Source organism: Mustela putorius, unplaced genomic scaffold (genome assembly GCF_011764305.1).
Source record: "Mustela putorius furo isolate JIRA1106 unplaced genomic scaffold, ASM1176430v1.1 tig00003932_pilon_pilon_pilon:0A:0A, whole genome shotgun sequence".
NCBI lineage: Eukaryota > Metazoa > Chordata > Mammalia > Carnivora > Mustelidae > Mustela > Mustela putorius.
Window position 1 is genome coordinate 7,004,200 of NW_025422077.1, and position 24,681 is coordinate 7,028,880.

The window sequence follows — 24,681 nt, forward strand, 5'->3', positions numbered from 1 at the left end:
CGTTTTCTGTATGGGTTTGAAACCCGCATGGCAATGCTGCCCAAGCCCAGTGGGCATCATTCTCGGGGCTGCAGTGGGCACAGTGTCTCCTCTTGGGAGTGGCAGTCTGTGTGAGTGGTGCCCCCGAACTTATTCATCCAAAGGCCCTGGTTGGGAGTAGGGCATAGAAGCTCTCTTAAGTGGCTTCTCTTAGGTGAATGTGTGTTTTATGACGACGCTCAAGAATTTCATATATAGGGTGGGGGTTGTATCACTAATTCACATGGAGTTAATTTTGTACAGAAACTGTCATAAAATTCTTAAAAAATTGTTATTGTACCAGCCTGAAAGCCATTCGTGTAAACACCAACACACTACGTCTCTCAGGAGTAGAGCCCTAGACTAAAGGGAAACTGTGCAGTGCAAAAATTAGATGATTATACTAAACAATACATCATTCAAAAGCAATGTTGCCTTTCCCACGTTGGTCATGAAGGATGCCTTCTGAAGATGGTAGCAGGGATGGATGGACAGGTCACATCATATTCATGGGACACTCTCCCGGGCCATTACTCATGTTTTCATATCCCACTTTTGTAGTTTTGGAAGGATTGTGGCAAACTGAGTTTGCCCTGCTCTTCTAGGTTGCTACATGATGTTCTCTGAAGGTAATCTGGTTTCCATGGGTCCTGCCCCAAAGTTGAGACGATTACTAGCTAATGTTTCTAGAGCCCGCACTGCATTTCAGGTACTGCTGTCCATACATTAAACTCCTTTAGACTCAGAACTACCCTGTGAGGGTACCTGCTGTCATCCACATTCTGATGACCGTGAGCAGAGGTTCAGGTTAATTAAGTTGCCTAAGGCGGTACCTGCTGTATGTGTTTTCTAGCACAGCCTAACAAGGTATGGGGGCAAAAACACTAGAAATTTATTGTCTTACAGTTCAGGAGACTAGAACTACAAAATCAAGATATCAGTGCAGTTGGCTGGTTCCTTCTGAGGTCTGTTGAGGGTAGACAGACCACACTCCTTGGCTCATGGATGGACATCTTCAACCAATGTTTCTTCACATTGTCTTCTCTCTGTGCATGTGCTTCTGCCCACTTTCCTCTTTGTAGGAGAACATTGGTCATGCTGGAGAAGAGCCCATGCCAATGACCTCATTTTAACTTGTTTCTCTATACAAAGGCCCTGTTTCCAAGCAAGGTCCCATTCTGAGGTTTGGGGCATTAGATATAAACACAGGAAGGGTGTGGGCAGGGGAGGCTGCCTAATTCAACCACTACCATCAGCTCGTTGCAATGGAGCTGGAGTTTGAATCTAGCCACGTGGCCCTGGGCTCCAGGCTTTCGGTCTCCACATTCCATTGCCCTAACTGTGTTAGGCTGAGTCACATGTAATTGTCATTTTGTGGGTCAGACATGGTTGAACATTGGCAGTATGATTCGACCTGACCCATTTCCAAACTCTGGCATGCAGGTCAAATCAGTTAGTACTAGCACGCTCCGTGGGCCTGGCATTGAGGGATGGAGAATGCCCTAGAAATACATGAATGCTCTGTAACCTGGAAAGTTCATACTCTCTAATGAATTTGGACTCTTGATTCTGTCCTTTAAGAAAGACAAGGCATAAACACACAAAGGGCTATGCACATAAAGCCCTTTGAAAACAGTGTCGGTCCTGGTACCAGGAAGTGTCTGTCCCTTTCTTCTGGAATTTCTATACTAGTGAATATGGCATATTTGGCAGTGACCAGATGGATGTAGAGCATCTAAATTTCCACAGGTGTATTCCTTAGGGCCTTTGGGTTACGAGGTAACCTCCTTCCTACAGACTCAGTCTGAGAAGGAGAATGTTCTCACTTAAACCTGACAGACCCTGTTGTCCTTTTCAAAACCAAAGGTCATGGTTTCAGAATTGGAGGGTGCATCATGAGCCATGGTCAAGTCTAATTGCCCTTTGATGTAACTTACAAAATTAAGTTTATTAAGTAAGCTTAGTCTTGAAAAATGAGTGTGTGGTGTAGCTTCCAGGGTATACACTAGACTCTGTACATGTTCTGATTGTTTTCAAGTGCCAAGACAGCTATTTCAACTCAGTGTCCCTATTTTTTTTCTATCAAGGAAGACTTTTTTTGTAAATGTATATTACATCATATAAAACGTTTTTCATTTTCCCCTCCTTTAAAAACACTCTGCTTTTTTTTTTTAAAGATTTTATTTATTTATTTGACAGGCAGAGATCACAAGTAGGCACAGAGGCAGGCAGAGAGACAGGAAGAAGCAGGCTCCCTGCTGAGCAGAGAGGTGTATGCGGGGCTTGATCCCAAGACCCTGAGATCATGACCCTAGCTGAAGGCAGAGGCTTAACCTACTGAGCCACCCACGTGCCCCAAAACATTCTGCCTTCGATGGCTCAGTTTAGTAAAGGTTTGTGACAAAAGTGCCAGTCTCACTTCACCTGCTTCCATCTCTCTTCCTGAGCACCTCCGGGTCCTGCTGACTTGCCATGTGAAGTACTCGGAAACTTAGCAAAATTGGTAGGATTTTATCTGAATTTGGGCTGCTGTAACAAAATGCCATAGACTGGGTGGGGGGGGGGGTCTGAAGCCACAGACATTTAATTCTCAGAGTCCTGGAAGGCTAAGAGCTCTGAGATCAAGGCACCAGCTGATTTGGTGTCTGGTGAGGACCGTCTTGCTGGCTTGAAGACATGGCAAGAGGAGGGGGCTCTCGCTTCTTCCTCTTCTTATGAGGGCACATCCCGAGGGCCTCGCCCTCAGGAGCCCATCTAAGCCTAGTCACCTTCCAAAGGCCCTACCTCCTGGTACCCTTACATCAGCGATCAGGATTCAAATGCAGGAATATTGGGGGTGGGGGTCCAAACATTCAGTTCATAGCAGATTCGGAAAAAATCAGGAAGCAGCTGCAGGTTCCCTCTATGTTCTCAAGAGTCTTTATTCCTTTGGTTTCAGGTGTTCCCACCCCAAGTCAAGAAATTCTACGGCACACGTTGAACACGCTGGTGCGGGAGCGGAAGATCTACCCAACTCCAGATGGCTATTTCATTGTGACCCCACAGACTTATTTCATTACTCCCTCTCTCATAAGAACTAACAGTAAATGGTACCATTTGGATGAGAGGATACCTGACAGGTCTCAGTGTACCTCTCCACAACCGGGAACCATAACGCCCTCTGCCTCAGGCTGCGTCAGGGAAAGAACGTTACCCAGAAACCACTGCGACTCTTGCCACTGCTGCAGAGAAGACATGCACAGCATGCTTGCTTCCACTCTGCAGAGGAAACCCGCCAAGGACTGCAAAGACCCCTACTGCCCTCCGTCACTATGCCAGGTGCCACCCACTGAAAAGAGCAAAAGTACTGTAAACTTTTCTTATAAGACAGAAACTCTCTCAAAACCTAAAGATGGTGAAAAGCAGTCCAAAAAATTCGGGCTCAAATTATTCCGGCTGAGTTTTAAAAAAGATAAGACCAAACAACTAGCCAATTTCTCAGCCCAGTTTCCTCCCGAGGAGTGGCCCCTGCGAGACGAAGACACACCAACTACTATCCCCAGGGAAGTGGAAATGGAAATCATTAGGCGCATTAACCCGGACTTGACCGTGGAAAATGTCATGAGGCACACTGCACTAATGAAGAAACTAGAAGAAGAAAAAGCGCATAGGAGTAAAGCTGGGTCCTCTGCCCATCACAGTGGAAGAAGTAAAAAGAGTAGGACTCATCGCAAGTCCCATGGAAAATCTCGGTCACACAGCAAGACACGAGTGTCTAAAGGAGACCCTTCGGATGGTTCTCATCTGGATCTCCCAGGTGACAGAGAGTATGACTTTTGTGATCCTCTTACCAGGGCACCCAGGGAGGGCTGCTTCATCATTGAACACAAAGGAGATAACTTCATCATGCATAGCAACACGAACGTGATCGAGTCTCATTTCCCCATGACCCCAGAATGGGATGTGTCTGGGGAATTGGCCAAAAGGAGAACTGAGATGCCTTTTCCTGAACCTTCCAGGGGAAGCTCCCACTCAAAAGTGCACCGAAGTCACAGCCATACCCAGGACCGAAGGTCCAGGAATGAGAGATCCAGCAAAGCCAAGGAGAGATCCAGATCGATGGATAACTCAAAGGGCCCTCTGGGTGCTTCTTCTCTAGGGACACCCGAAGACCTGGCTGAAGGCTGTAGCCAAGATGACCAAACCCCCAGCCAGTCCTACATTGATGACAGTACTTTAAGGCCTGCACAAACAATTGGTCATCAAAGGGCTCACGTTTCATCCACGAGCTATAAAGAGGTGTGTATTCCAGAAATAGTCGGTGGCAGCAAGGAGCCTTCCAGTGCTTGTAGCCTTCTGGAGCCGGGCAAACCCCCTGAGAGTTTGCCATCCTGTCCCACAAAAACAGCTACAGATGACTATTTCCAGTGCAACACCTCCAGTGAGACAGTCCTCACGGCGCCATCACCTCTGGGAAAGAACAAAGAGGATCATGACACTCTAACTCTGGCGGAAGGGGTGAAAAAGCTGCCTCTGCCTGACAGGCAGGCCCCACATTCTTCTAGAGAGCCTGTAGGGCACAAGGAGGAGTCACCAAAAGGGCCAGGTGGGGGTCCAGCCGCTTCGGGCACAGGGGCAGAAGGGATGGCCAATGGACGCCTCGTCCAGCACCACAGCGCTGAGCCCAGCAGCCTGGACAAGAGGAAAGAGATATTCAGCAAAGACACATTGTTCAAACCTCTTCACAGCACCTTGTCTGTCAACAGCTATCACAAATCGAGCCTGTCCCTCCTCAAATCTCTTCCGAAGACCCCTGCCGACACACTGCCAGGCCGATGCGAGAAACTGGAGCCGTCGCTGGGAACCTCAGTGGCACCAGCGATGCCCGGTTCCCAGCGTCAGCAGGAGTCGGGGGGGAACCAGGAAGCCTCTTTTGACTATTACAACGTCTCCGACGATGATGACTCTGAGGAAGGGGCCAACAAAAACACGGAAGAGGAAAAAAACAGAGATGATGTAGGCACCATGCAGTGGCTCCTTGAGAGGGAGAAGGAAAGAGACTTGCAGAGGAAGTTTGAGAAGAACCTCACCCTCCTGGCCCCAAAAGAAACCGACAGCAGCAGCAACCAGAGAGCCACCCATTCGGCACGCCTCGACAGCATGGACAGCAGCAGCATCACTGTGGACAGTGGATTCAACTCCCCACGGTAGGGAGAAACATCGCTGCTTGCGTACACACGCGCACACACACACATACACACACGTGTGTGCATGCACGCACACACCCACCAGGGCCCGGGGCTTTATATAAATAACTTGAAAAGCTTCCCATGTCACTGTTTTAATTCTGTGAATGCGGGTTAAGGGTTGTGTGAGTTGCGCTGTTAACAACCTGTTTCTGACTTCTTTTTCAGGAATTGAAACAAATGTTTCTGCAGCTGTAGAGATCACCAATCTGGACTGGTGGGTTGGCTCCCTCCCTCAAACTGGCATCAGGCCAATATAACTAGGACAGACATTTTCCAGGATTTTTCTTCTATGTTTCTGTTAGCACCGTGCAGATAAAAGAAGGGGTTTTTTTTTGTTTGTTTGTTTGTTTGTTTGTTTAATCTTAGTAATTTCTTGAGTAGAATGAGTGGTCAGTAGTCACCTGGGGTTTGAGTAGGTCTTGGGTATAAATCTCTTGGCTCAAGGAGAGGGTCCTTCTAGTGGGAGGAGCAGATCTCAGCACCTTCCTGGGGGAGCTAGATGCTAGTTGCCCTTCTAATCCTGACCCTGTGTGCTCCCTCCCCCACCTGCTCATACACTTCACGTCCACAGAGAAATGGAGTCTTGTGTCTTTCACAGAACAGTGAGGAGCCTCTGTTCCCTTAGATCAGAGTGTTTTCTCTCTCCTCCTGCAGCATTGATACAGACCATTAAGGCCCTCTAATCATAGCTGGTAATTCAGAAAGGATTAACAGAGTGCACGCGATGCCTAACAGCCATGTCCGGCGTGCTGAAGTGGTTCAGGGGTTAAGAAAGCAAAAGAGAGTCTATGCAACTTCCTTTTATTTCCTCCTTAACTCTTCCTTCTCCTCCAAGGGTAACTTGGGACCTAATTCTCCTTCTAAATTCTACTCCAGATTGGTGACTCTGAGATGCAGAAATACTACTAAGAGGTGGACATTTCTCATTAGCTGTGATTCCCAAGATTCTGCGATACTGATCATTTTAATGAGTACTCAGATACGATGATGAACTTCATTTATTTTTTTTTGAACTTCATTTATTTTAATTATTAAGAATGAAACTTAGTTCTGTTGTGATCATTTCACTTTATCTCTAGATAATTTGGGGATAGCACATCCCCAGATCAGAATTGGGAATTTCTAATCGGCCCCATATTTGGCCTTTGTTATTTCTTAAAGGGCTAGTTTTTTATTATGATGAGGATTATTTTTGCCATGTAACCTTTTTATCTAAGTTAACACGTGTGTGGAATTCTAATGTCCAAACAAACCAGAGATGGTGCTCTGCTTAAAGTGGGTGTGAGCCCAGGAGCCCCAAGTCTCCTCCGCCTTTCCCTCATGGAGCCCTAACTGACCTCAGGGAGCCATGGCCCTCCATCCAAAAACAACTGGCCTATCGAGTGACTTTTCTACAAAATAACTTACACTAAATATATTTTTTTTAAATCCTCAATCAAATTTTAATTTATTTACCAATTATTTTATATCTCCTTTTCTTTCTATTTCCCTCTTCTGCTCTTTTTTTTTCCTCTTGAATTTCTAACAGCGGCTACCAGGGAGGCATAATCGAAGGTCTGTAATTGACAGTAGAAGTTCAAAGCCATGGCTTATGGAAGGTGTGGTTTATCTGCCTGTACCTTATGTTCACCTGTTTTTTACTATGTAGACTCTGCCTCCCTCATGCTTTACACACTGGTTTCTGAACTTGCGTGGTACCCCTTGGCCCGAGCACCACCACAGAAGGCAGACTGCTGTGCTCCAGACATAACTGCTACAGAGACATTGAGAGTAGTTTAATGGTTTCTAACTCAGCCTACCACCACAGAATATTGAAAGGTTTTTTGGTTTGTTTGGGGGCAAATAAATACTCATGAGATCATTGAACCAGTCTTGCCACAGAATGTATTGTTTTATCTCTAAATTCGGGGGGCAGAATATAGAACTTGTGAACGGAATTATTTCTGGAAGTGAGTTTATTTTCATTTAAGTTAAATGCTTTGTCACGGTAAGAGATACGATGGTTCTGAGGGGACAACTTTCTCCCACTTAGCTACATGTCTCTCCACTACTGTTAGGTAGAATTTTCTCCGTAGGAATACATAGATGGCCCATAAATTTCATGCAGTTAGATAATCTACAGAATAATTCCTAATTTTGCCTCTTTTGCCTTTAATATCCTGTGGTTAGAAAGTAGGTCACAACCATTTTAAACCGTATTTTCAGCACACCTCAGTTAATCGACTAAGTTGTTTTCTGATGCATGATTGTGGTCTGTGGAGGAGAATATTTGAGTTCTAGGGAGTTTTATTCTCCAGCAGGAGGAGGATTTTAGCCAAGTAGCATTATCAGGCTGGTACGTCTCCAGTGCCGTGACATACAGATACTTTAAGTGGGTCATTTATTTGAGTCTTTTAGTACCTCCTCCACTGAGCGACTAAGATCCAATAACAACAACAAAGACCAAGAAAGGTGATCCCCACACTCCGAGCTTTCCATGCTAGCTCAGAAGTCGTCTTCAGCCACATTCCCAAAATTCTTCAGGCCCTTTTGTTGGGACTGCAAGGGTTTTTAGACGGAAACAAGGTAGAAGCTTCAATTCTGCTCTGAGATCGGATATTGAACATGAAAACTCTTGACCTAAAAAACCTGCAACTCCAAATCTGAGGCCAAAAACAGGCTGACAAACAGTGTGAAAATCCGAGGGTGCAGAGCGGCCAGGGACGTGCCCGCTTCATAGGGTGTGAGCATGCGCTGTCGAAGTGTGGGGCGAGGGAGGTGCGCGCATCCAGGAGGAGCTTCATACCTGATCTGTTCACGTCTGCTTCTAAACTCCTGTCCTTTTATTCCATGGGGTTTCTTTTCCAACAAAGATCAAGAGCTTTTAAATGGGAGGACTATTTCTACTGCTAATGTTCTATCTCCATTAGCTTTTTCATCACACCCAGAGCCCTCATTAGGAGCGTGGCACCCTGCCCTCATTATTACAGCAGTAACGAAATATATACCGTTTGGAGAAACTGGAGTGCTTTATCTATTCATCACTATGAATGACTCTGCCCAGAGGTGGTCAGAGGCATCTTCGAGCACAGACAGCTCCCAGCTTAGATGGTCTTTAGCAGTGATGTGTGTGCACAGTGCCTGGTCCAGTGCCTGGCATACAGCGGGTGCCTGATGAGAGCAAACCCTGCCTTGAAAGCTGATTTCAAAGGCTTAAGCGGGTTTAAGGGCCTTTGGACCTTAAAATGCATTTTTCCATAGAAAAGGGGTCACCAGTAACCAAGGCAGCCTGAAGCCAAGTCATAGTAGCTGCTTCATTCATTAGATGCCGGATGTACAACTGAAATAATTATAATGTATCTAGCTTTTTAGCGTACAGATTCATCAACACTTACTTCTTCACAATCACTCTGTGAGTAGGTTAATCCCCTAACCCTCCTCATTTTAGAGATGGGGAAATCGAATACTATAAAAAGTTACTCTTGCAGTTAAGAGTGAAACTGAAGGAATGGGTCACAATATCTTTGGGGTTCTACGTGTTGATTGCCTTCTTTCTTCCTCCGCCGGACCTTAGGCCTCAGCAAAGGTGCTGGCAAGCCCCTGGTGAATTTTCTTAGGGAAAGGGTAAGGCAGGTAAGTAGGTGAGTCTAACACTTAACATCGCTTTAGTGGTAATGTTCTGGGGTATTCTGTAGGTATGCTCAGATCTACCGTAAGCACAATGAAAGAACTTGACTTATTTCTGTAAACATATTAACTTTCTGGAGGTGCCCTTTGCAGTCAAGAAAGATCCAGTTGTCTTTTTGGTAGTTGATGACGAAAATTCTTTTAAACAGCTACCCCTTGGCACACTCAAGGACACAAGGGTTAGGATGAAATAATCCACTATCTAAGAAGTGCCACCAAACACAGTACAAGCATCCCCTGCTTTCTGAAACTTTGTGTTAACAACCCTTCGCTTTTACGAAAGACCCTATGTTAGTAACAGCTTTCTTCGTGAAAGCAAAAATCTTCAGATTTCTTACACTCAGCAAAAACAGGTACTAACGTGGGTCTTCTGTAGCAGCGAAGGGCATTAATGGAGAGCATTTGGAAAGCACGTGTAAACCCTTCCTGACGTTTAGGCTTACAGAAGATTTCATATGAACACCCTGCACTCCGATAGTGGGAAAAAAATCTATGTGGGGTTCAGACAAAATGGCTGTTAATTTAGTGTGGGAATGACGGAGAGGTGGTGAGGATGTCCATTGAAGCAGTCTGACCTGCCGACTAGTTTCAGCAGGCTGAAATCAGCAACGGGTTGGGGGGGGGGGCAACTCTCATAGAGTATTTTCTAAACTCTGAATCTGCCCAGTCGGGTGAATGGATGTATTGAGCATCCTTGTGGTTTCTTCAGTGTCTTTGTAAACTTAAGTTTCTTATTCCTATTTTGAGGACTTTGAATATAGAACCTGTCCAGTTCCTATCCATCAGGCTAAGTAACCTTATTTCTGCTATTGCCCTACACATTTAAAATGTTAATGTTCTGAATCAAGATTCAAGAAGTTCTAACTTTAAAAATTAGAAGAGAAGTAGAAATACCTTTAAATCACCTCTGTCCATAAGAAGCCTTGAAAAATAAAATACTGCTACCAATGTAAACTTCACAAATGAATGGGGGAAATCTAAGATTCCTGATCTGGAAATACAATGTATGTCCGTGAAAGTGTTAACATTTGAAACAGAGGTGTGAAGTGTTTTAAGAAGAACTTTATTCCCATCAGAGTGCCAAATTAGCTAATGGTATGCCTTGAAGTCCACCAAAGTCAAAATCTGCTAATCAGGAATGAAAACAGAATCATTAGGGGCAAAATTGAGTTTATTCATTTATTCAGTGAATTTCCAGCCTGAAATACAATCATCGCATATGTGTACTTAAGAGGATTCTTTTCTAAAATGAACGTGATAGCGATCGATCCCATCAAATTTGGAAGCGGTTTCCTTGAATGGGGAAGGAAGGGGAAAACATTTAAAGTGCACTTAGCTGGATGAAAACCCGTTATTCAGGGTGCCGTGGATTTTACCGTGTTTGAGAGTTTCTGGAGCCCACATTGGACGAGCATATGTGAATAATCAGTGGGAGACGGTGTATATATGACATCATGAGCCAACAGAGGAAATCCATTAACCACATCATTTGCTCTTCCTCTGGGGCTCAAGAGATAATTATTTATGTTGAAAACAAAACAAAACAAACCCTTTTTACTCTTTTAGCACTCGGGAGAGCCTGGCTTCCAACACGTCCAGCATTGTTGAAAGTAACCGGCGTCAGAACGCTACCTTGAGCCCAGTCCACGGCGGAGCTGGCCCGGCCTTCAACTTCCGAGCGAGCACGGACCCCGCGACCAACGAAGCAGAGAAATTACAGAAACCTTCCAACTGCTTGCAAGCTTCTGTTACTAGTGTGTGACAGTCGTACTGTCTCCGATCTCCTGTCTCATTCGATACAGCCAAGTTTACGACACTGGGACTGATGTTTACATCTGGGGAAAGACAAGCATCTCGACCACAGTTTTTGTGTTTACTTAAACTGTGCTGCTAAGTAGGCTAGGGCAAAAAAAAAACAAAAAACAAAAAAACAAACAAAAATCTTTATTTCAGAGTATTGCTTTTCACATTTATGGCTCTGTAGCAACCGAATAGCAGTAGGGGTGATATGTATACGTTTGTTTCACTACTTGTAACTGAGCACACATAGGAAAGTCTAGACACTGTAAGTGTGGTATGCATTACAATGTCATGAAGTTGCCAATTCCATTTTTAAATGCCACAGATGCGTGTTGCTCCCAGTCTGTGGCCGGAGGGTGCCACGGAACTGATCCTTGACACTTCCCAAACACAAACAAACAAAAAAGGACAAAAAAAGCGTAAGCCACCACAACATGTCCAAGGCCAGGGTCCAGCTTGAGGAAGATCAATGTCAAACTGACCGGAAGGGACCCCAGCCCTTTGTGTGTGAATTGTTTATGCACCCGTCATTTTTCACTGTGAGTTTTCATGACACAGTTTTTTGCAGGAGCCCGTGGAAGTGTGTCAGAAGGGGTCGTGATCGAAATTCTGGGAGTGTTTGTTTTTTTTTTTTTCAGGATTTTGTTTTTAAGTGAAACAGATGCTTGTCTGATTTTTAACCTTCCATAATCACGAACAGGAATATAGGCCTTTGATTCTGAAGTGGGTGAAGGAAGGGGGTCCCCAGCCTGGCTGGGGCACGGCACTGAGGCACGGAAGCAGGGAGATGTGGGCTCTCTAATGCTGTCAGTCAAATATTTAAGGAAGACAATTTCCTCCTTGTGATCCTTATGATGATCCTATCTTACTATAATAGATACAATGATTAGTTTGTTTAAAAGCAAAATGTTCTTTGTGATACAAATGAAGAGTATGGCCTGGGGATGTTATTCTTTCTAATGGAAGGACATTAATCTATTTTATGTAGTTTTAAATAGAATGCCTAAATTAGGCTATGGGAGATCATTTTTAGTGGTTATAGGAAAGAGCAAAGTTAGGGAGAGTTGAACTTCAGGCCTTTTATTCCTGGAAAGATATCTATAGAGAAAACTTTAAAATAATTTTTGATTAGAAATTTACATGTGCCCATGTAATTACCAACAGAATGTGCTCATTCTGCAAGTATGGTATAATCTGAACTTGTACTCCCCTAAAATTTATCAGAGTAACAATTATGCATACATGAACTATGCCAGAGTAATGTTTACAGATACTTTGTAACCAATTTCAGGAGGCATTTTTTAGGTGGATGTATAGTTCCTAGCCCAACTTATTTCAAAATGGTTTGTTAACACGTTGCTTTGGTTTACAATGTCTTGTTGAATACAAAGAAGACTCAGCAGCATAGGGATTACCAATAACCTTGAGCTTCAACTTTACAGAAAAGAGACATTCAAAACTCCCCATTTTATTCTATGAGAACAATGGACTCAATGTGTCGATAATGACAAATTATTTGCAGAAGGGTTGCATATGACACAAGTAAATGGTCTGACCAAAAGTTTAGTTCAGTAGCATGTGCTGTTTGGAGCCATATAATGAAATATATATCCAAAAATAAAGCTAAATTCTTTCCACCTCAGACTACGGTAATTGGCAAAAAATGTGTGCAACATTTCTGCTTCAGTACAGGTTTAATCACTAGGGATCTGTTTAAAGAATGCACTCCGGCACATAATTGGACCTATTCTTGAAGCATGTGGATAGTCTCTCATGCTTTTTCAGATATTTGGAAGTCGCATTAGGTCAAACTGGACTCCTCAAGTTTAGTCTAGATTCCTTTTTTTGTGCTTAGAATGAAACGTAAGCACATTTCTTGGTAAACCCCCATCCCACTAAAATGCTTTAAGTCAGTTGGCTTTCACTCTCATGCCTTATTTCCTCCAAGGCATGTCCCGATTGCCCAGAAATGCACTATTTGTCTCATTGCTTAAATATGTCCAGGAGGAATGATAATGTAACTAATAGACTACACACACAGTCTGTTTCCCTGGGGAGTTATATACCATACGGTTACCAAATTCTCCTGTCTAAATTCCTTTTTTTCCAAAAAACCTGCTCTCGAGTGTCAAATCATACCATCAGTTCATAAATAACATAACCATTGAAACAATACATCAGCCTCTCGTTGATCCTCTGAAAGTAGCCATTATAGTAATCAAACGCAGCGTGGACCGGAAAGGAAAGCATTACCTTTAAGAGAAGCTTTAAAATAGGAATTTATCAGTATTCCACAAGAAATAGGTTTACAGAAGACATGATGCAAATAAAACGTGTATACCATTCGCCCGATGCTATGGGGTACGTGATTTCAAAAACAACGGTGATGACTCCCTTAGACCTGGAGCCATTAGCGTAGAAAAGATGGGCTTTAAAGATGTTACGATGTAAGCAGACGTTCCGTGTGGAAGTGTCCCCGTCTGCATTTAATGAGGAGTTCTGGATGGGGGAGGCGTGGCGGCAGGAAGCGTTGTTACAGATGTGACCCGAGACGGTCCTCCGGACGGCGGGCGAGCTTCTCAGTGGCCAAACCCTCAGCCCACGGCCAAGCTTTGCCAACATCCTTGTCCTCCCCTGAACTGATAGAGCTTTGTGTGACATGGCTGCTGATCTAGTCTTCACTTAGAGTTTATCAGCTGAAAGGTTTACAGAACTGAGTCTGCTTGAATCTCTGTGTAGCGTTCAACTCTAAAGGGTCAACCCGTCTGTCGGCATTTTGCACACTTATGTATTATTATGATGCAGCATATTACTTTATGGCAATTTTTATTTTTTACATATAACTACCTCCATAAATTTGATGAAACGGCAGCAGTGTGTTTAAAGTGTATTGTTCAGAAAAGCAAAGTTGAAAACCTCCGTAGACATGAGGCCATGGCGTTCCGTGTGTGTGTCAGTGACTGCCCCTGTAGACTCGTGACTTCTTCATGGCTGTGGTTTGGTTTTACGGCATTATTGCGCTTTCAGATGTAAACCTGTCTCTCCTCTCTTTCCCACGAAAGCACACTTGATTTTGTTACCAACGAAAGGAAGTTGGAATCTCTGGTCTTTTCCCACCGCCCCACCCCCACCCCACTCCTGCTAAGAGTTCTCCCCCGGGGGGGAAGAGCCGAGCCGATTGGTAAACATAATTTAGCAAGCTCTTTCGTCCTGTCAGAATCAGATGTGGAAATTCTAGGTTTTCAGTAACTGAAGAGACACAACAAATTTGGACTGTGCTGGCTTTGAAGTACTTTGGGCCTCTCTGCCTTCACTCACATGCTAGCATCCCGAGCCCAAATGTCATCTTAATTAAAAGAGCTGTGTTCCGTTAAATACTTTGTATTCCATTTTATATATTTTGCACATCTCAGGGTACCTCAATGAGCATATGAAAAGGGGGGGTGCCATCGAATAGAGAAGACAGCTAGAGGAGCTGAATGGGGACCAAACAAGATAAAAATACCAAATTACTGCTTCTCTGATGTTGTGAAGTCCAAGTTCAGGAGGCATAAATTCAAGGTTAATCTGGACTAACAATGATCTGAACACCAGCTGTTCCCAAGTCTCTCTTTCTCAGAGCCCAACCAGCGGTTCAAGGATGTAAACTCAAATTCTATCGCAACCGCCAGGGGGAGGAAAAACCTGTTGGATGAAAAGGAAAGCATTGTGTGTTTTTTTGTTTGGTTTGGTTTGGTTTGGTTTTAGGTTGGCACAGCTTTGTAAAATCCTACCCAGAATAAACCACTTATTGCCACCAAGTGTACTTGAAAATAAAGTTTTTAACCTAAATTATAGGCGTATAGCTCACAATAGTGAACCTATTTTGAAAAGTCTCGCCATTTATAACATGGGCAGTATTTTGAGCTTGATGAAAAGCCAACAACAAGCGATCATGACTTCGCCAGTTCATTTTGGGATCTCAAAGTGCTTCCAAAGCATTCAGATTGACAGACAGTTAACTAAGCAGGTCCTATTTGTAATACCCATACTTGAAATGGAGAGAGAGAAGGAGGGACCTCAGATTACCCAGAAATTTCCGTGGCAGCTACCAGTGATCTGTTTTCTATCTGTTTGATAGACCCTCATGAGAAATCACTAAATACAATGCTATTTTTCTGATGTGTGCTAATAAAGTCAAAGAAAACAAATAACAACTGTACACTCTTGTCCATTTTCATTCCAACAGTTCAGGGTGTTTGGAATTTTGCAAAACCCACCCAAATGCTGTTGCGGTCAGAGGCAGGTCCTAGACGTACACCCTTGTTTACAGTTTCCTATTGGGCTTTGGTAATTCCTGTGCGAAATACCATCCTTCAGGAACATGACTGCTCTGGGCAGTGGAAAGGTGCTGAAACAGGAACTGTAATTTAAAAAGTTTATCAAGTACTCTTGACTGTGCTACTTGAGCACACTACAGTATATTGAGTCCTACCCGGAAGAATCTGGATTTCCAAGGGAGCCGACCTAGTTCTCAGTGTTTCCTCAAAGTCGGGGGGATACCAGATCCTTGCCGAGGACCTTCTCCATTGCCACGGGCCAGTCACAGAACCAGCTAACAGCACGCTGTCCCTCAGACGACAGAGTCCCAAGCAGAAGTGATCCTGTCCTCTGGTTCCCCCACCTCCCATCCCCCGCCTACCCAACCCCCCACCCCAGCCACCGCCCTGCCCATTCTCTTCTGTTAGCAAGCCAGGTGTCTGCACGTGTTTAGGGCTTGGGGAAGCTAGAACACAGGAAGAACGAATCCAAAAGCATGGAAAACCTTGTTTTGCCTGGGGTTAGTAAAATACAGGCAGGAAGGAGATTACCATCGGTCTGATCTTTGCCAAGTTAGATTAAAGAATCAGCCGTCGCTCTGTCATTCTCTCAGAAGGTTTTACAGAATGAAGGATACATCCAGTTTTTTCCCATAGATTTTTCTTTGGAGACATTTCATAAATTATATATGCGAAAAAACTTCATGATGTAATTTCCTGGAGTGTTTGAAATAGGCTTGGCATCTCCCCGATTGAGTTCGCCTCTGCATCTTTTGCAGCAGCAGCCCAGAGAGAGATCCCCAGTGATCGACCCTCTAACACATAATCCTGTGCTTTCACAGTTGTTCCGTGACTTACAGTTGCTGATTGGCAGGGTTGAGAATTCTATAAGGCTCAAGGGGGACTAAACCTTGTGATTGTATATTATCAGTTCTAGGGCTTCAACTGCTCATTGTGGCTTCCAGTGAGAACACACACACACCCTGCCAAGGAGGGAAGGGGAGCTCCACAAGTGAGGCAGCAAATGTAAGGCTAGATGGTTGGCTGGTCCATGCACAGCTGCCTACCCCCCTGACTAAAGGCTGACCTTGGCATCCCAGTTCCTTTGCTCCCACCCAGAAGAGGTACCAAATCTGAGATCTGAGAGCTCCTTTAGTATCAGTCCTCTGCAGTTACGGGAAATTCACGAAGTACACACTCAGCAGCTCCTTGCCCACCTGTCTTCCCAGGTCCTTACTCCCTGCCTCTGTCCCACTCCCCCACCTAGATACTGATCCACCACCACGGTTTCCACCGTGGAAGGGCAAAACAGTGTGTGGTATCATGCACACGTGATGGGTGAGGACTAGAGCTGCCCTCCGGTCACCTTCATGTAAGTATTGACAGCTACAAGTTAAGGTCCTTAGAGTAGTTGACATAGACACTACTTTCTAGAAGAGAATTACATTTCAACCGTTAAGTTTAAAGGGATCATAATTCTGCAGGTATCTTTCTCCGAGTGACTGAATGTGACTATTGCATTGGGGTAAATGAATTAAGACGTGCAAGTGGGATTTACTGTATGTTAGAAAGGAGTTTTGCAGCCAAGACTGCCTTGAATAAAATGTGTTTGCACTGAAAAAAAAAAAAAAAACAAAACTTTAAATTACTTGGTCTCTGGTTGCTGTAAAGGTCATCCAAGATGGATGTTCTGTTTATATTGTATAGTATTTCATATGAAATAATTACAGTTCATGAAATGTCTTCCCTAATGTTACTGATTTACGACAGCACATTTGTAACATGGTTTTTATCGTGTCGGTGTGCCATATTGTAAATGATGATGGCTTGTCATGCTTAGTATAATAACTTAAGAGGAAAAAAAGCACAGGGATTTTTGTAAGTCTATATTTGAAAGTCCCTCCATATGGTAATATTGTGTTCATGTTGTTTATGTAGTGTTGTGTGAAATATCCATTTTGGATTGTGTTACTTTTTAAGATATTAAATAACATTTGGTTATATGTCTAAGTGGATTTTTTTGGTATTTGGTACAAAAGTACTTCAGGTGAGACTGATTCATTTCTCTCAATAGGGAGTTTATAACAATTTTTTTTATTATACAATCTTTGTTATTAGAGCTTTTGAATTAAAACAACTGAAAAGGGAAATACCTGATCAGAAATCTTTGTCCAGAAATATTGAAAGAGCCACAGTTTTTTTTTTGTTTGTTTTGTTTTTTTTGCTAGCTATTCAAATTTTGCAGAGTCGGGCTTAGGGATGCCCAGAATTGTGTTTTCTGTGAAATCAGAAAGCAGTGGGGTTGGTCTGTTTTGTTAGCCCTCAAAACACAACTTCTACACCCAAAATAAATGTGATCCCCTTTCCAGGGAACACCCGGGGGCTAGCCACATATTCCCAAGTAGGAAATTCCTCCCCTCCGTGTCTCACCACCTCCAGAATCTATCAGATACTCTCTGGGCTATCCTTCCCACTAGCAAATCTTTGTCTTTGGAGAATGAGCTCCCTTTTTTCAAAGCAAACGATGAAGCTAGAAAACAGCATTATTAGTCAAAAACAATAGGAAGCTGTAAGGTTGAGCCTGATTTTCTTGGAAAGGCAACCCCCAGAGCAGACCTCTGACGGCAGCGTCCTCTGCATAAGCATGGACTACCCAAGGGGACCGCTTCGAAGGACAAATCCGACTTCCGTTGTGTATGTTTGTCTATAGATACTTTAAACTATCTCAACTCAGACATGTCTTCTTATAAGCCTGAAGTTTGGGAGAACAAGAATCCTGGAAGACTCTGTGGGTTTTACACTAGGACCAGAAGCTACTGTGCTGAAAGCTGGGTAACTGTATGTTCCCTTCAGAGCGAGCCAGTGAGTGGGACACATGGAGGAAATGTGGTGACTCTGCTAAGAAGATGGAAAGCAGGATTCTGACTCCTTTGAGAGAATGGTCACAGTTCATAAAAATCTTTTCTTTCCAAAGGAAATGGTATGGTTTTAACTCATTTCTAAGTGTTTAGAGTGGTGGTTTTTTTTTTTCCTCCACAAAGAAAAGCCAAGCAGAGCGCCTTCTGCCCTGTTACAGCTGTGAAATCGAGAGCCACTGAATAATAAAAAGAAGGTATTCACCTGACTTTAATAATTTATTTAACTATGAAATCGTATCCCTACTGTGGGAATACTTGGATTTCACGATATTCCCCCTGTTTGGGCCCGGTGGCTCCAGACTTTTCCTGTAAAGCAAACAGTTAATCATGTAACACATGGAATAAGTGTGTGTGATGGATATTTACAGAGAACTCTGCACCAGACGGCAATTGCAAGGGAAATGGAGGCACCTGCCCTCCAGATAGGCTAAGCAGGGTTTCCTGGTGAATCTTCTTCAAAGAACTGCTTGGAAGATCGATATAGAGAGTTAGTGGCAGATGCCATAGGTTTGGTAAGAGAGGTGAGGTCAGAGATGCCAATTTCGAATACGAGGGACAAAACCGAACTGCCGATGTTCGACGGTTGGCGAATTCTTCCCTCCCCAGATCTAGGACTCTGGGGCTAGTGACTGTGGGTAGGCGGAGGGAAGGTCCCGGACTTCTGGCCAGCAGTGGCCTGTGTATGGGCCCTTTAGAGGTGACAGATTCCGCCGAGCATGTTCCTCCCGGGTCACCTTCCTTCCTGTCTCTCCTCTTTCTCTTCCTTTGTCGCAAAGCTCCACGCATTATTTTTCTTTTCTATTTCCTATTTCTATTTATTTTGCTTTACCACGCTTTTCTCCATGCTTGACCAAGAATTTTTGTTTGGTTGTAGTTATGCTTTTCTGGTCTCATGTTTGGACTCTTTCCTGGTCTCGATTATTTATTATTTATTGTTTTTATATAGATGGATGTATCACGTGTTGTTATATTTACATAGTATCATATATGTTATAGATAGAAAATGTTTGTGCTCTAATGTAGGATATATAACTTATATAACTAATTTGTATGTGGCTACGATTGATAGCTGGCATTGGAAATTTCATATTTATATTGATCCTCCTTGGATCCAAGGCCACTGTCTTCCTTCAATCTCACTTCCACTCACCTTTGCACTAAGAGCTTTTTGTTCTCCAACACTTGGATAGAAATCTGCCACCAGCAGATTCATCAAAGGTCTGATAAATCACTGGCAATTTCCAGAGATGATAGATGATAGATGGACGGCTGGATCCTGCATGAAACCAAAGATCTCTGTATCACCATAGTCTATAAATGGCAATGAAACAAAAGGAGATGTCAGGCAAGAAGTTAGACTTTGACTTCTGTGTGACTCCCTTTTAATGATGTGTTGAGAATTTATTATCTTGGGAAATTATCTTTGAGCATTTTTATATCTGTGCTTTAAGCCAGCATCTGCCATTCTTTATTATCCCCTAGATGGTCAGGGAGGGGGGCGCAGAGTATCCCCCCTGAAAGGCACTTCCTTTAAAATTAACAACAGCACCGTGGTTTCTAGCATTTCAAATCTCATTCTCAAATATCTTCCACCAGCAGAGGATTTCCCTATTTGCACCCGGCCAGATTGCAAAGGTACCAGGGGTCTGTCTCACCCAGTGTCGCTTTCCATTGTTTGTTACTGTTGGCAAGACATGCAACAGGTTAACAAACCTTAAATGGATTGCAGATGACAGGGTCTCTCCACCACCACCCCCCCGCCTTCCTATGTTACTTGACGGTGGTTCATAAGACATCTGTGCTGAATGTCAAATCGAGATTCAGGCGTGGAAGGTATCAGGGTTCCTAGAGACAGAGTGATGGCCTTGGAAACAGAAGATTCCGTTACACAGTCAATGTCTTCCCCTGCTTCCTTCTGTGTCTATTTAAAAGGGATCGAATTAGGTGGCTTGGGGGTACCGGTGGGCCTCTTACGCAGTCAGGCAAATAGGTCTGAGAGATTATCTTTTAGAACCGACTTTTGTTCTAGCCAATTAATAGAGAGCACTACCAAATGCTTACACATCCCTAAAGATGTTGGCAGTCAGAATATTTCGTAGACTGCTTATTTAAAGCACTTGCATTGAGTTTTTAAAGCAAAACAGGGAAGATCGTAAGCTTATCAATGGACTCCATTGGTCTGATGGGACTGTTCAAACATTTTTAAGGTTCAGAGGGGAAAAGGTCACTACTGATAACATTTAATGTGTATCTTTGCTTACGCCGCCCCATCAGTACTGGTAGGGAGAGGGTACGCAGGCTCAGTAACAGATCTTGTGCTGGGTAAGCCCCCACTTCGTTCTCTCCATTTCAATCTCTGCTTGTCCAAATTTTAACCACATTTCAAGGTCCAGATCAAATGCCTTCTCTTGCACAGACCTCTCTGAACACCCCTTTCCACTTCCACGCCCTGAGAAAAGTATGGCTTCTTTCCCTTTCTTAGAAAACTTACCACTCCCAACCCTGTGCTCTCAATTTCTGCCTTAGAGTCAGGACTTCAGACTCCTGCCCAAGACCATGACCTCAGCTCAACCATTTATGCCATTTGTAGGCTACTTACTAGAGCTTTGGTAGGGGTTGGGGGAGACACACACTCCCTCTTGTCATTGTTCTCTGTGGCCCTTAAGATGCCTGAAACCGCTCGACCAGGCAGGCAATGGGCTCCGTGTGATGTTCCCAGCGGGACTGTGAAAACCCGGAGTATTTTGCTCAGGTCAGCTTTTAACCCAGGCGGCCTTCTGGAAAAGTGCTGCCTAGCCATACCACTCGGCCTCCGTGTGTCTTTTCTCTGACAAAAAGAAAAGCAGCACGGAGGGGATGGCTTTTGAAATGTCAAAAAGTTGTTACAAGATTAAAAGCAGAGTGGAAAGCTTGAGTCCCTTCTTGTAAATCCACGCACTGTGGAAGCTCGCTCGTCTGGGCCCGGGCAGGGCCTCGGGAGGGACTGGGTTTCACTCAGCGCCGACAAAGATGGGAGCGGAATTATAAGACGTGCTCAAAAGCCCCGGAATGTGCTGGGCAGGAAAAGCCGCTAGCTGTGTGTGAAAGGGCCAGACCCTGCTCCGTGCGTGTGTAGAATCTGTTTGTGTCTCTGTGTCCCCAAAGCTGTGTTTCTGCAGGGCTCCCCGAGGCGGTGGGACTATTTAGGACTGTGGCCACAATATGTTTCCTTTTAACCATATCTTAAATCTAAAGACAGCCGACTATTGTTTATGCAAACTTTCCACAGAAGTGTAACAAAAAATTTATTTTCTCTGTCTTGATTTTGAGCTTCCCGCACCCCCACCCCATCTTAGCCACATGATTTCTTTCTGTTTCTTGTCATTTCTTACCCCAATCTCCTGCTTCTTCCCTTTCTGCATCTGTGAGACTTTGACTGCGGCCAATTTTTCATTTTAATGTCTTCATTTCTCTCCTCTCTACCTTCTCGTACACTTTTAAAACACGTCCTGGATTTTCATTTCTTGATAATCCTTTTCCTAGCTTCCTACAACAGTGCGCCTAGCTATATAGCTAACTCATTTAGTAGCTGAACTGTGGGTAGTTTAAAAGCTTAGCCAGGCAGTTCTCCTGATGAAACTACTTGCTAATATCAGGTCAGCTGCAAAATAAATAAATAAATAAATAAATCATGCCCTGAGTTGACCTACCACCAAAAGTCTCCCAGGTTCTAGTTGACCAACCGTGTCACGGCTGGGGTCCTCAACAGGAGTGTCTGGAATGATGGTTTGCTCTGTGTCACCAGGGTGCAGAAGCCAGGACTGGAGTTGCCTCCTGGGAGCGTGGTTTGGCTCAGCGTGAGCTGAATGACTACAGAATCAATTCCCACTGGGAGACACGGTGTCGCATAGTCTCCTCCAAATCTGGCCTCGAAAGTCTGACCTTTATGAACATGTACCTCTTAATTTTGGTTTTCTGTATTCTCCAACTATTCTACAAGAAGCGTATACTGTTTTAAAGTCAGAACGTTGTTTCTGAAAAAATAAAATGCTTGAGGATACAATACACAGAAGAAAGGTCGTGAACTGAGACTTAGGACCATCTCCGGGTTAGGACATCCTTTCCGGGCCTCTTCGCCTCTGCTGGGGTCGAAACTCGGAAGCCTGCCGATTTCTCTTGAGTAGGAAAAGGCTTGTTGATTTCTCAATTGCAGATCAATGTGTTTCTTGCTTTCCAGAGCAAAAATGTTCTCCTGGTCTCAATAAAGTACAATCCAAAATTTCTTCATTTTCGGTAGGGTTAAGACGGGGAAAAGCCAAGATTCAAGGTAGGGGTTGTTTCTTTCTTTAGGCCCAGAGTAAAAGCCATCATGAAGGGGAGACAAATGAACCCTCCATAGCCTTCATAACCTGGTGCTTGATTTATTCTCCCTATTCATTACTCAAGAACTTAAACATTCTCCCCAATGATTTGTTGCAATGAACTCATTTTTCCTCCCAATCTAAGCGGGAAACTTCAGATAGTTCTTACCATGCCTGGAAAACTAGTGCTTGTCAATTCACGTAGTGTTTAATTAATCCTTATCATAATTTGTAGTAAATAGATCTAAATCATAGACTTCATTTTTTTTTTTTGAGATTTATTTTGTTTTAGAGAGTGAGAGTGAGCACCTGAGCAGGGGGAGGGGCAGAGGAACAGAAGCAGACTCCCTGCTGAGCACGGAGCCCAGACCCCGGGGGCTCCATCTCAGGAACCTGAGATCATGACTTGAGCTGAAACCAAGAGTCAGATGCTTAACCGACTGAGACATTCAGGTGCCCCTAAATCATACATTTTTAAAAATATTACCACCAAAACATAGTCCATTAAAGGGGATGCATTTTCAAAATTTAGAGCCTATTGCTGCAGACTATTTTTGATTTGTTGTTAAAGCTAGTTTTTGCAAAAGCATCCTGAATACTGTTTCTCTAAATTCAGAAATAATATACCACTTGAGGAAGGGACCTCGGTCAGAGGAAAAGTTAAATATCTGCCTGTATGGTAGGAGAATTTGAATGTTAACTTTGATACAACAGGTATTCTGAGCAACAAAGTTTCAGCGCTTTCATCTTGGCTGCGAGACATCCTGGTGGGTTCTGGGAGCACAAAGTGAAAGACATGATCATTGTCTTCTAGGGGGTTCAGAAGGAAAGGTCGCCCCGACACCTCGGAAAGGAGCAATGTAGCCAGGTTGTGGAATGCTCAGGATAGCATGGGAAAGTGCACCCGCCTGGAGCGACTCCAGGTTCCAGAACTATCCCACCTGCTTACCAACTGTGGGATTTGCAACCAGCTTCACTCTTCTGACCTCTGAGGTTCCGCGCTACGGTCTGTTAGAGAAACGGGGCTAGATTCCGCCCTCTCTCCCTCACCGTTGTGTCTGCGAGGATGACAGGAGACCCGTGCAACCCTACATGCTGGGTAAGGGACAAAAGCAGGACTGTGCCACTGGGCAGGTTCAGGGCAGATGGCGCACAACTGCGGTACTATTCTGGCAGATGGATTCTTAAGCTGGACCTTTCAAGAGGAAGGGCGGAGGGGTCTGAACAGTATTCCCGGCATGTGAAAAGTGGGAGTGGCAAAGATGCATTTCCAAGACAGCGTATGTATCATCAATCTTCCTTTAGACTGACTGTTTATCATCATAAATGTAGTAAGTGCATGCAGGGGCGGGGGAGGGAGGAGCTGACGTTACATATACATTTTCTAACCTGATTTTGCTACGGAACATTGAAACCAATCATGGGAAGGGGTCGCGCTGGAAATGTGTGGTGTGTCCGTCTTTATGCCTCTGTCCGCAGATGGAGCCCGGTACATTCTTGTTTCTGATTACTGTCTTAACTTTGAACGGTAAGCCCTCCTAGCCCATGCCCTTCCAGTCATTTGAACACTCTTGTGTTCTTTGCTTTCCTTCCTTTTCCTGTGTATGTATCAGGTGCCCGCAGCTGGATCCCAAGGGACCTGAAGGTGGGAAGGCTTTGCACACACACCACCTCGCGGAACCGGCAAGCGACTGTGTTCCTTGTTGCTGTGATGCCTTCTGACACTCACCCCCCACCCCCCACCAAGCTGCCGCGCAGTACTGCTGGTAGCTTTCCAAGTATCCTCCACACAGTCCCTTGGGGAGAGGAAAAGCCAACAGACTTTTAAGACTTCTAATAAACCTATAATTTGATGCTGAGTTGCCATGTCAGAGTCACTAATGTCAGGATGCCCTGATCCTCCTGTATTTTACGTTTGACTTGAAATGACTAAATGCCGAGTTTGACTCTGAACCCCAAATCCAAGTCTGAGCCTATTACTCCCCTGCTTAAATCCCTTCGTTGGTCAAAATTAGGTCAATGAGATGCAACTCTTTACCGCGGCTTGTGAGGTGCCTCCTGATCTGGTGGCCGCCTTTACCTCCCATTCCTGCCTTCCAGTGATCCAGCCAGAACCTTTCCCTGGGTTCCTTGCCACTTCCAGACCATTTCAAAACCTGGCAGCTAGAGTGGAGCCTTCTCTCCCGCACCCACTGCCCCGTCCTAGCCCCGTTCACTATTCAGTCTTCAGGTTATCACTGCCTGGATCGCAAGAATCTTCCCTGGGTTGCAGAGCCTGGAGAAGGCCTGACACTTCCTGCTCGGAGCTGGGGGCTGTCTCTTGTCACTGGTTAGGTTCCCTGATATGCAAACTCTGAGATGAAGATTTGTATTGGAGGGAATGCTCGGGGGATCGGTCCCCTTGAGAAGAGAA

At 44.3% G+C, this 24,681-nt stretch overlaps 1 protein-coding gene across 8 annotated transcripts in view; it reads left to right on the forward strand.

The window, feature by feature from the left end:
• STOX2 (storkhead box 2) overlaps positions 1-14,905 on the forward strand; it is a 206,600-nt gene extending 191,695 nt beyond the window's left edge. For 5 of the 8 annotated variants that reach the window (XM_045069454.1, XM_045069455.1, XM_004757701.3 and 2 more), the window contains 2 exons: positions 2,957-5,204; positions 10,479-14,905. In XM_045069454.1, coding sequence (XP_044925389.1) covers positions 2,957-5,204; positions 10,479-10,674 — 2,444 coding nt within the window. In that variant the 3' untranslated portion in view covers positions 10,675-14,905. Of the gene's footprint in view, positions 1-2,956; positions 5,209-5,411; positions 7,113-10,478 lie in introns of those variants that run through there. The other 3 variants (XM_045069456.1, XM_045069457.1, XM_045069458.1) reach the window with 3 other exon arrangements.
• Positions 14,906-24,681: the final 9,776 nt, after the last annotated feature.